General features: G+C 33.6%; 1 protein-coding gene across 1 annotated transcript in view; it reads right to left on the bottom strand.

The window, feature by feature from the left end:
* LOC109619509 (adhesion G protein-coupled receptor E3-like) overlaps positions 1-1,951 on the bottom strand; it is a 28,994-nt gene extending 27,043 nt beyond the window's left edge. Inside the window, exons 1-2 of the mRNA XM_066069795.1 lie at positions 1,830-1,951; positions 453-548 (exon numbers count right to left, since the gene is read on the bottom strand). Of these exons, the coding sequence (XP_065925867.1) occupies positions 453-540 (88 nt within the window). The 5' untranslated portion in view covers positions 541-548; positions 1,830-1,951. The remainder of the gene's footprint in view (positions 1-452; positions 549-1,829) is intronic.
* Between the last annotated feature and the right edge of the window lie 11,110 nt (positions 1,952-13,061).

The following is a 13,061-nucleotide window of genomic DNA, read 5'->3' as shown; positions in this document are numbered from 1 at the left end:
AGAAATATTTTTTGGTCAAGAGAGTTTTGTCATTATACTCTAATTTTGTTCTCCTTACATTGATGTACAACGATTTAACAAAGGAAATTACGTAAAGTTGGGTTCAAAATGGCCATTTCTACAATTAAAAGAAATATGATCATTTTTAAAATTAATTTGGTCGCAATTTTTAAAACGTCCTTAAATGCAGTCATTCTCTGTTATCATCCATAACCATGTCCAATACATTTCCTGTGTATGTCCAGTTATTATTTACATGTACCTTTAGCACAACTAGAATATAGACCAGCACAAAGAAACACATTTAAAGAGAAAAAGGACACAAACACATTTTTTATCTATTTTCAAGTCAATAAAGAAAACAATAAAAATCAAAGGTAGCAATTGTCTATAGATTCAAACAAGTACAACAATTATGATATTCCAGCATTGTTGATATGTTCTTTACTCACCGTAAGCAAAGCTTGATAAAAACCAGAAGTTGAGACATAGAATTGTCTTAAACATATTCTGACGATCGCCGAAAACAATAAACACCATTATTAAAACTGAAAATATAAAAATAATATTTAAAGTTTTTTTTCTATATATTAACAATTGTTTACGAATATTTATTTCATTTAGGTATTTCATAAATTTATTCATTGAAAAAAACACCTTAGGGCTACATTATCGAAAGAAGAGGTTTTCAATACCAGCATACACATGTTTAAAAAAAACCGGGTGTGGTATAGTTAGTTTGTTCATTTTTAAATAAATGAAATAAAAGGTTCATTGAAACTTTGCTTTGATTAAATCTTAATTTTTGACATTTATCATTAATTGTCTCAAGATTGCCCTACTGTAGATGATTATTTATATAAACGAAGTCATCGAACAACATCTTTTTTTGCAGGATACTTATGAACATTTATTTAGTTCTTTTTAGATTGTTAATGCATTTCTATATTTGTACAAAGTATGTTAACAAGTGTTTGTCATTTAAAAGACTAATTTAGAACTGTAGATTTAAGAACTCTCATAAACAGTACTTGGGTACGAGAATTATAATTGCAAAAAAGAAGACAACTTCTCTCAAACAAACAAGTGCACAACTCAAGCCAGAAAATACAATCTAAGTACTTCCTTCGTGAATTCCTGATACATTTAGTGTACTGACACTACATTAGCTCTTTTAATGAAACATTTCTTTCCATCGAGTTATGTAAGATTTTTTTTTTTATTTACAAAGCTATCTTTTTTCCAATTTCATAAACACTAAGCTCAATGTTACTGATAGTTCAAATACATGTGAATACGTGATATTATCATTGATGACGGATTTACAACATTGACGTGTAGATTAGAACACGATGAATGATGTAAAAAATAAATGAAGAAATAAAGGTATATTTCTTCCATTTATGAAAAAACTCCGTCCTAAACCTATCTATCAATTATAACAAATAATCGTTCTTGTTAAAATAATCGCGATATAGATTAATTATAAGATTCAGATAAAAAAGTGCATTAAAAAACTCAGTAAAAATTAATAATGTATATGTGTATTGGCTTTATACTTATTATCATTATTCAATTATTATGGCGTTATTTTAAATCTATAGATTAAAGTGTAGTTAGATCAGTAGACTTTTATGAATTCGATCGCCAAATAATCAATTGATAGAACAAACCTGACTCGGTGAAAAATCTTATAATATTGTTGCAAACTTAATTCATTAGTACAAAAAAGTAAAAAAAAAATACTATTAAAGAAATTAACCTGGCAGCACCAAAAGCAAACCAGAACATAAAGATTAAAGCATGGAAATCATATCAGTAGTACTTACATTACACTGTTCTTTCGAACTTCTATCATCACATCACATCCCATGCAACTGCCGTTATACGAATCCAGGCGGGATGTTAAAAAGCACTTTGTGATGTAATTTAAAACCTCTTGTGAGAGTTTGCAATACAATTAGGGCTGCATAAATAATGTACTCAAAACAAAAGAAATATGAGAAACATCTACAAATAATGTTGTAAAATTATGTTGTTAGAATATTAAATACGGATTGATGCATTTATGAGCGCTTCGACATTTCCCAATTAAAACGATAGACAACAATTAATTATATAGTATAGTTAATTTCTTACACGTTTAAGGCAGTTATTTAAAAAAACCCTGGCAATTACATGTAAGTTATGAATCAAACCATTGAATGCTTAAAAAAACAACGTCATCTATTAATACAAAAACGGTGAAATGTTTAGAACAAAAACTTTTTCAAGCAAAATATGATTTCTTTAGTTATTGATTGTCCACAAGTGACGACTTCCATTTTTTTCCGTGATCTTTGGTATTGTGTTAGTGCTGTATTTTTCACAAGAATGTCTTACTCAATTAATCTTTTTCATAAAGTTTTTGATCGTCAAGGATTTTTGAAAAAGATGCGATCTAATTGAGCCTCACCAATATTGATTTTTTAATGAAATTTATTCGTATTTTCGACACGGTAAATATTGTATATATTTAAAGATACGGAAAAGTCTTAAAAATTGCAGCTAATTTTAAAATCTACAAGAAGATACACATATACAAATTTATCAAATTGTAAAATATAAATTAGCGTTTGAATATGCCCTTGCAATATTAGAAGACGTCCCACTGATATTCTCAGGTAAGAAATATTTCTTATTGTGCTATGTTGCTGAAAAACAACAAACCAGTTCGCTACAATGGATATACATTTCCTGAAGATTAAATGCGTTTCTGGTGATTTTTTAGAACGACGAGACTGTTGATCAGACTTTTAAGTATTCATTGTTAATTGGCATTTTTCAGAAGTCTTGCCCAAGATTACAATCCAGATAATAAATGGCGTATTTAGATTCTTCATGTGTATCTAGATTTTTGTATGACTTTAACATTGCATCAAAGAAAAATTAATCATTGCACATTATTAACTCCTAATAGACTTCATTTTTGTTTGTCAGGTGGGCAATATAACAGTTTATTTTGTAATAAGGAAGAAATAAAATTATCATAATCAGAAAAAAATTCAATGAAGTGGCAAAACACTTAGTTAATCAATTCATGTTATCTAGCCATCATCATCTTAAAACTTCCTTTATGTGTTCGTCTAATATGTGGTACAGTACCCGCAACGTTATTTTTTTACAAGATAAACGATAGGATAGGATTCACGCACGATAGGATAGCATTAACGCACGATAGAACAGTATACACGAACGAAAGGATAGGATTAACGTACGACAGAACAGTATACACGCACGATATGATAGGATTGATACACGATAGGAAAGGATAAACGATGTATATGATAAACGTATGACCGATTTAAACGATATTTACGAAAAAACTGATAATGGCATAGTTTGAGAGAGAACACGTACAAATAAAGATTTACGTGGAATTTCTTTTCAGTAACAATTGCCGGGTTGTTAATCATCGCTGCATCATTTATGAAATGTATAAAAATGACAAGTTATTTTTTTTTTAAACTAAAATTATGAGCTTTAATGATCAATAAATTTTCTGTATTGTTAACATTTTTTCATTATCGAACACCCTAGCCGATCGCCGCGAATATTTCAGCCCGAGATTAAATCACTCGGAAAATCGCGGGTTTAATTATATAAATCCAACTCTTGTATAAAGTAAATATAAAATCTATCATAAGTACATTTCTTTCTGAATAAGAAAATGATGCATTAAAAACGAATTATTACAGACAATTTAAATAAATATTTACGCAGATACACATTCCGCGTACGATTTGTTAACATTTTTTTCATTACCACACACCCTAGCTGATTGCCGAGAACATTTCAGCCTGAAATCAAATATCACACGGTAAATAACGGGTTCAAAATACAACTCGGATTTTAATTAAATATAAATCATATCATAAATAGTTTTGTTTCTGTAAAATATGATGCAACAAAATTATATTGCATAAAAGTAAATGTTTACGCAGGTATACACTCTGCGTACGATTTAATATATTCGATATACAGGTAAATATGTTACCTTGTTTCTAAGAGCTTCCTTTTTCATTTTCAATGTTAACATATGATTTACATATAATATTGGTCAATTTTGATCTAAAAAATTTAAAGATTAGTATCCTGACGGAATTTTGGATAGGATTTTACAATTCTTGTTCGATAAATATTCGTATACGGCGCACCGAACGAGTTGCAACTTAGTAATAAATTTACTTGCTTATAAAAAGGCACGAAACACTTAACACGATTGGATAAACGGAAGAATTGTTGAAATTAAACGATAAACCTGATAGGATTCACGCACGATAGGATAGGATTAACGCACGATAGAACAGTATACACGCACGATAGGATAGAATTAACGCACGATAGAACAGTATACACGCACGATACGATAGGATTGATACACGATACGATAGGATTGTAAAAAATAACGTTGCGGGTACTGTAGTATAAATATTGAGACAAAAAAGAGAGGCACTCTTAAATAATTTAAAAAGAGAGAAACTGTATTAAGTTAAACTGTATTTACAAAGTAGCGAACCATTTTCAACAACGGTATATGCTTTTAACTTTAACATGTTAAAATATTTTTTTTTTCTAATTGTATCAAACTTGTTAATGAAGTAATTAGTTGGTTACTTTATATTATAATAATTGAACACATTTATTGTTGCCTATTTTATAATATGTTGACACAAACCGTCCACTTCGTTATACCTAGTTATAGTCTTATTGGAGATTTGTTCTAAAATTTGGTCGTCATACTTCATGTCCTTTAAATATGATAAGATATAAATTTTGTTGGTACGTGATCAAATCTTCTCAGAGGCCCTTAAGGCTTCATAGGATTTGATCACGTGACCAACCAAAGTTATATTCGGGTGAATCTTTTAACTTACTAATTTTTAAAGAAATAAACAACAATTTAAAAAGTTCATCGGGATATAGAATTGGTTGGTCAAGTGATCAAATCATGTGAAGCCCGAAGAGTTTCTCAGATTATTCAAGTACGTACCAACCAAGTTCATATCCTGGTCAACTTTTTAAACATTGCTATTTATTGCTAATATATACACATAATACATAATAATATAATAATACACACCGTTTAGAATTGTTAAAATTACCGAGATTTATGTTTACAATAACCCAACCAACAAGCGATAAGCGCGTGCTACGATCATTGTGACGTCATGAAACAATTCATATACAATTGAATGTTTTCACTACTTTAGAGGTTCATATTGTGATAAATTGGCAAATTTATGTTTATGTTAATTGGAGATCTTGTTAGTCTGAGTGAACCGTTAAATGTCCAGCTGGCACTTAATTAATATGTCATCCGTATGTGCAGCTGGTGGGTCTCTGATGTCTTATCAGACCTGTGGGAAAAGGGGGATCATTAGTTTAATTGTTTATTTTCTCTCTAGCCAGGGAGTGCTATGATGGGCGATTAATGGCTTAGAAACCCTGGGAGGAGGGAGTAAAAATGATAACGAGAGAAAGAGAGGGGGAGTCGGAGAGTAAGACTTGAAGAGGACAGATATTCAAGTTCATCATAAGTGATGTATTTTGCTCTTGTAGTGAATATGTGTAATTATGTAATTAAACTGTAAATATAACTATTGTTTTAATTTCATTGACAAGTCCATCACGTTACAATTTTTGGTGGCAGCGGTGGGATTATACTAAGTGAAAATGACGGACATAGATACACCTACTGTGCTATTCGGAATTCGCCGGGATAGAAGCGACACTGGCATCGCGACAATGACATCAACACCAAACGTTAATGAACTTAGAAGAAGACTGGGGCGTGATTATGAAACATTGCAGGAACAAATAAAAAATACCACTAAGGGATTAGGAAACTCCAGTCCAAGATATTTTAGTGTTTCGAATAGTAACTCGAGTGGGCAAGATTTTTAGAAATTGTTAGTTCAACCCGCAGCGTACGATAGTTCTGATCCGTAGGAAGACTACACATTGTGGTTGAAATGTGATGGGATTCTAGACAAAAGTCCATGTTTTGGCTTCATCCCTCAGAGGAGCCGCCCATGGATTCCTAGCAGATTTAGAATTGGTAAAGCGACGGTCGCATGAGGAACTCGAGAGAGCGCTCAGTCGTCGATTTGGCTCCGAGAACAGGACGGATGGATGGATCAGGAATGTTCCTTACTGGACTAATCGGTAAGCAAAATCAGTGTAAATTGAAACTTATAATTAATACAGGTGCAAATGTGGCAATCATTAACAGTGCTGTTTTTGAACGATTGAATCCCTTCGTTGAGATCAACCAATTTGAGTGTGAGAATAGCAGACGGGAAGAGTATAGGCACTAGGGAGATCGCGACATTGACTCTAACTTTTGCGGTAACGGTAGAGCACGATTTCTGGATCGTGGATATTGGTGAGGACATAGAGGGATTCTTGGGTTTGATTTCCTGCAAGCCCAGAATTGTGTCCTGGACTTGGGTAATGGGCAATTTCACCTTGACGGTAAGGTGATTCGATGTTTGACATTATCCTGTAATTCAATCCGTTGCTGCAAAGTCATTCTGAATGAAACAAATGTCATTCCCACTCGATCGGAGATGGTTCTACAAGGAAAAATTCTTGATCGAGAGTGCGCACCGGAATCTGGTCTACTGATTCCCGCTGGGACATTTGCTGAAAAGTACAACTTGGTGATAGGAATAGCCGTCGTGAATCCAACGAATGAGAATGTGCCTATCCGTGTTCTCAATAGGTCGGATCAGCCCATTAAAGTCTACAAGAGGACACTTGTTGGTCATTGCGAGGCTGTAACTGTTGATGCCACATTGAGTCTGAAAGTTCAAACTGATTCGCGTGTGCCGGACTACTTAAAAACGCTTCTGGCAGAGTCATGTGTGAATTTGGATGATAACCAGTCAAAAGTACTGGAGGCCTTTCTCAGTAAAAACCGAAATGTTTTTGCGGCGAACAAGGAAGCGTTAGGGCGAACTGGAATAATTAAACATAAGATCGACACCCAAGGAGCGGAAGCGGTAAAATTACGACCGCGTCGTATGCTAGATACTTAGAGAGCCGAGGCTACGTCTCAGATCCAATCAATGTTGAAGCAGGACGTGATAGAGAAATCAGAGAGCCCATGGTCCTCTCCGATTGAACTTGTTCGTAAAAGGGATGGTTCTTTACGATTTGAAAAGTCCCGTGCTCTCCTATCCGGATCCTAAGGGAGGTGAATTCGTTCTAGATACAGACGCGAGCAACAGAGCGATTGGTGCCGTTCTATCGTAAATTCAGGCTGGTGAGGAGAAAGTCATAAACTACTTTAGTCATGCGCTGGGAACAGCAGAAAATAATTATTGTGTAACCCGGAAGGAACTACTCGCAATTGTTGAGGCAGTGAAACATTTCCATTGTTACCTGTATGGCAGAAGATTCTGTCTAAGGACAGACCATGGATCACTCCGTCGGCTTTTAAACTTCAAGGATATTAAAGGCCAGTTAGCTCGATGGCTTCAAGTGCTGGGCATATGAAATCAAACATAGATCAGGAGCCAAGCATTTGAATGGCGAAGCACTGTCCCGTCGACCTTGTCAGGACTGTGCATACTGCGAACGAACTGAACAAAACTCCCGCGTTCAGAGTAAATGTGACGTCGTTCGTAAGACAAGGGCTGGAACTCAAAACTGGTTGATTGGTATATCCTCGACTCAAATAGCAAAAGCACAGAGTGAAGACCGCCATATCGGTAAGATTCTGAAGAGGTTTGTTAACAATCATGAAAAACCAAAATGGGAAGAAATATCAATGGAAAGTGTCCCAGTAGAAACCCTGTGGGCCCAATGGAAGAGGCTTGAAGTGCGTGAAGGTGTTTTGCACAGACAATGGGAGGACGAGTCTGGAAAACGGATTACGTACCAACTGCTGGTTACAGAGTTATATCGTGCAGATATATTAAAGTCCCTCCATGAAGCGGTGACAGCCGGTCACCTAGGTGTCAATAAAACGCTATCACGAGTGCGAGAACACTTCTATTGGCCTGGAATTGGTTCTTATGTGAAGGATAGGTGTAGGAAGTGTGAGCAGTGTTCTGCACGAAAAAATCCACCAAAATCTTACAAAGCGCCGATGAAGCTATACAATGTGGGTGCCCCAATTGAGAGAATTGCACTCGACATAATGGGACCGTTGACCATAACTGATCAGGGAAATCGGTATATATTGGTCATTGGTGACTTATTTACTAAATGGACAGAAGCATTCGCCATTCCGGACCAGGAAGCGGAAACAATCTCAAAGAAACTTGTGCACGAATTTACATGTCGTCTGGGTGTTTTGATTCAAGTGCATTCTGATTAAGGTAGAAATTTCGAGTCTGCTTTGTTCAGCGAAATGACAAAATTATTAGGAATTCAGAAAACCCAAACTACTGTATTACATCCGCAGGCGGATGGCATGATTGAACGCTTTAATAAGACAGTCCGAAATATGCTAGTTACACAAGTAGAAAAAGATCAGAAGAACTGGGATGAAGTTCTAACGTTGGCGATGTCGGCATACCGTAGTGCTTACCAGGAGACTACGTCCTAATCTCCAAACATAATGATGTTATGCCGTGAAGCGCATTTACCTGTGGATCTCGTGTACGGAAGCTTACCCGTGAACAGTGCAACGAGTGTTCCGGAGTATGTGGCAGATCTCAAGGACCGTATGTGCAAAGTACACGAAGAGGCAAAAGAACACATCAAAAGTGCAAGTAACAAATAAAAGTCGGAATACGAATTCCAACCGTACAAAGATGGTGACGTCGTATGGCTGTATGACCCCAAGCGTAAGGTCGGACTGAGCCCCAAATTACAATCAAATTGGGACGGACCATACCGAGTAATTATATCAATATCATATCTCGTGTATCGTGTCCAGAAGTCACCGAATTCAAAACCGCGGGTGGTACATTACAACCGACTAAAGCCGTTCCACTGAGAGAGAGATGTGTGGTGATATGCTGACGACCATCAGACTGACTCCGATGATGGGTCTGCGAACAGTTCAATTATTGACAATGATTGCGATGAGCATAGTCGCGGAAAACGCGTGCGTCGCCCTGTAGATCGTTTGGACTTATATCTTGTACATATGTTTATATAATCATCTTGAAAAGCTTCTAAGTATATGATTATTCTATTTTATACAATTCTTATGTAGTGAAGGCAAATTTTTGGAGAGAGAGAGAGAGAGAGAGAGAGAGAGAGAGAGAGAGAGCGAGAGAGAGAGAGAGAGAGTAAATAAAGGGGAGATGGCGAGGGAAAGGATTGGGGCATTGTTCATATATGGATATAAAATGTAAACCATGATTATGTGATAGATCCCTGTTCTACAGGGATACTTGAGGGAGGAAAAAAGGATTAAACACAAAAAAGGATATCACAGTTCAAAACAAGATTGAGATGAGGCACAATAAAGAGACAATTTAACTATACATAATACAGTGCTACAGCTTATCACATATTTTTTGCCAATGGCTTTCATATTCCTTATATCTACAATTTTTCATTAGCATATATTTTTCAGTCAAGAGCTTTTCTATTATAAATTTTTTAATCCATGTATATTTGGATTTGTATTACTTTTGTATTTACAAGAAAAAATAGATTGCTTCACAATAAGAGCCAACAAGTTAAAAAATCTATAAATATCTCTATTTTTATATTTTCCAAAGAGAACTAATTGTTTATCAAATGTTATTAACAAATCAAACTGTCGCAAAATCCAGTCTTCGACAGCAGACCATAATTCTTTTACAATAGTACATTCATAGAATTAATGCCCAATACAATACTCTCTTCATCTCTTTTACAGAAAGTACATACAGGAGACTCTGCTTTTTTATTTTGAAAAGATATTTATTTGTCGGAACACTCCTTTGAAGAATTTGGAACTGTGCCCATTGTATTTTTTTTATTCTTGTGTAGATTTAAAGGGGAGTTCAAAAATTTTGTGAAAGGTTTCTTGTGCATAGTTATGACCCTTTCCTCTCCATTCTGGTATAGATGTACATGTTTCTCTCTTTTTATCTAATAATAAGTTGTACATAAGTTTGCAGCCTTTACAATTATTATTAAATAATAGGATATGATTAGGGATAACAGGTCCATATTCTTTTATTATTTGTAAGTTTGGTATGTTTAAATCTTGTGTATGCAATCTGGTCCTTACAGTAGTTCTTAAATTGCATATTCAATAAAGTTTGTCATTGGATTTATTTGTTTCAATTTTTCAAAGCTGATAAATGTTCCATTAATATTAAGTAAATCACCAACAAAAATAAATCTTGTATTAGCAAAGCTTTTTAAAAATACTGATTTATTGTCTACTGTAATGTTCGGATTGTACCATATATTATCATTTATAATCTGAGGTTTACTTAACACATTTTACTCCTGTATTTTTAACCAGCTAATGAACACCTCTTTCCAGAAAGAATTTCCAAAAGTTTTACATAGACTATATGAATAATCTGTGCCATTCCACCATATTTCTGGGATTTTAATTTTCAGAATGGATTCTAAAAGCTTTACACATTTTGTATCAGCCCTAATAAGTCTTTTTATCAACGTAGATTTGAGTGCAGTAATAAAATCCCCATAATCAATCATTTTGAGACCCCCATGGCAGTAATCTTATACAATTATACTCTTCTTTACTCTATGCACTCTACCACCTCATAAAAATTGAAAAATATCATTTTCGAAGTTTTTCAAGTAATTAATGCTTGGGTTGGGTAGTGTTAGTATTAAATGATTTAATTTTGGTATTATTAATGTCTTAATGACTGTGATTCGTCCAATTCCATTGATTTATTAATTTTCTTATTTCTGAGAGTTTCGGTAAATAGTTTAAGTCTTCCATTTCATCTAGTGTTACTGAGAATTCAATACCTAGGAGTTCAAAAGTTAAATTGTCCCAACTCAGTTTCCATCGTGAGTGTTGAAATACATCTCTTGAAATTTTTTCTACCTATCCAAACCATATTTGTTTTTGTGAAATTTATTTTTAAGCCTGAAACCTGTGCTGTCCTAGGATGCCATCATATGATTGAGGTGTACCATCCATTATTAGTAATTGTCGTCTGCATATTGAGATATTTTGTATTCTTCTCTGTCTATGATTATGCCTATAATATTTTTATCGTTTCTTATTAATATTCCTAAAATTTCAGCACAAAGTAAAAATAGTTATGGCGATATTTGGTCGCCTTGTCTACAGCCTCTTTCTGGGTAAAAATATTCTGAAATTACACTGTTTTGAATTACACAAGCTTTTATTCCATTATAAAAGGTTTTAATCCAATTTTTAAAGGAGGGTACAAAAGATCTAGTGCTTTCGAGATAAAACTCCATGAGATAGTGTCAAAAGCTTTTCCAAAGTCAATTACCATTAATAGGCCTGGTATATCATTTTGTTCTGTATAGTACATGAGGTCATTAATATGTTTTATATTTTCCCCAATAAATCTTACTTTTAGAAATCCAGCCTGGTCCTTATTTATCAATTTATCTAGAACTGTACGTTCAGCTATATTTCCTGGTGCTAACTTGTAAATTACATTTACTAAGGTTATAGGGCGCCAATTTTAGGTTTTCCTGCTTTAGGAATGCACGTTATTACACCAAGTTTATTAATTTCTGAAAAACTTCCTATTTCAAAGGATTGATTTATTGCTCTTGTAATGAATGAACATAGGTCTTTCCAAAAAAAGTTTAAAAAATTTAAACTCACTTGTGAAACCATCAGGGCCAGGACTTTTGTCATTTTTTGTTTTTTATAATGAAATTCAGTACCTCTGTATTTGTTAAAGGACCTTCAAGGGTGTTGAATTCTTCATTATTAAGTTTAGGGCTATTTATTTTTTCAACTTATCATAAAGACTATATTCATCTATGATTTCTCTTTTCTTATACAGCTGTTCACAAAAGGACTTTGTTTCTTTTAATATTTCTGTTTGATCAAAAATGAATGAACCATCATCTTTTTCTAAATTTGGAATTTGTTTGTTAATAAAGTTCCGAGTCTCAAGATTAATAAAATATCTAGTAGGTTTTCCCCCTCATGAATCCATTTAGACTATGACCTTATACAATGACCTTTTAATCTATTTTTTCTTATTTTGAGTAACTCTGAAAGTGAATTTTAAGAGTTTTCTGTTAGATTTTGCTCTAAAGAAACATTATCTTTTTCTAGATTTTTTTCTCTTTCATTTAATTTTTTCTTCTTATAAGCAGAATATGAGATGGATTTGCCTCTTAATTCAGCAAGCCGAATGGCCAAAAAAAGTTGATCTTCCATAATGAATTGTATCTCTTCATTTCTAATATAATCTAAGTTTTTTTAAGTTGTATATGGGGCAAACATATTGACTTTTGACTTCCCTAATTATTTTTTTATAGAATTAATGTATGTCATATCAACTTAAAGGGAATTATTTTATATTCTAAAATCACAGGAGAATGGTCTGATCGATAACTATTTTCATATTTAATTTGTGGTACTCGGTTTGTAAGTGTTTCAGATATTATAAAAAAAACACCTAGTCTGATCGATAACTATTTTCATATTTAATTTGTGGTACTCGGTTTGTAAGTGTTTCAGATATTATAAAAAAAACACCCAGTCTAGCATGTTTTATAGGGTTTTTTCTCCTCCATTTATATCTCTTTAGATTTGGGTTAGTTTCCCTAAATATGTCTACCAGATTAAATGTCTCTATTAATTTCAATACTTCCATTCTTGCTTTTGTGTTGTTCAAGTGCTTATAGTTCATAGAATCTGAATCATTATTCATTTCTAGATTAAAATCACCCCCCCCCATTATAATATGCTGGGTATTTAGACAAGAGTCAATTTTACCTATTATTTCCGAATAAAAATTGGGTGTATCTAAATTTGGACCATATATATTTACCAGTAAAAGGTTCATATTTTCAATAGTGGTATCTAGTATCAGAAAATCACCACTGTTGTCTTTATGTATATTGTGTACTTTATATTCAAA

The sequence above is a fragment of the Magallana gigas genome, chromosome 1 (assembly GCF_963853765.1).
Source record: "Magallana gigas chromosome 1, xbMagGiga1.1, whole genome shotgun sequence".
In the NCBI taxonomy this organism is placed as follows: domain Eukaryota; kingdom Metazoa; phylum Mollusca; class Bivalvia; order Ostreida; family Ostreidae; genus Magallana; species Magallana gigas.
This window is presented reverse-complemented; position numbering and strand designations above follow the sequence as displayed.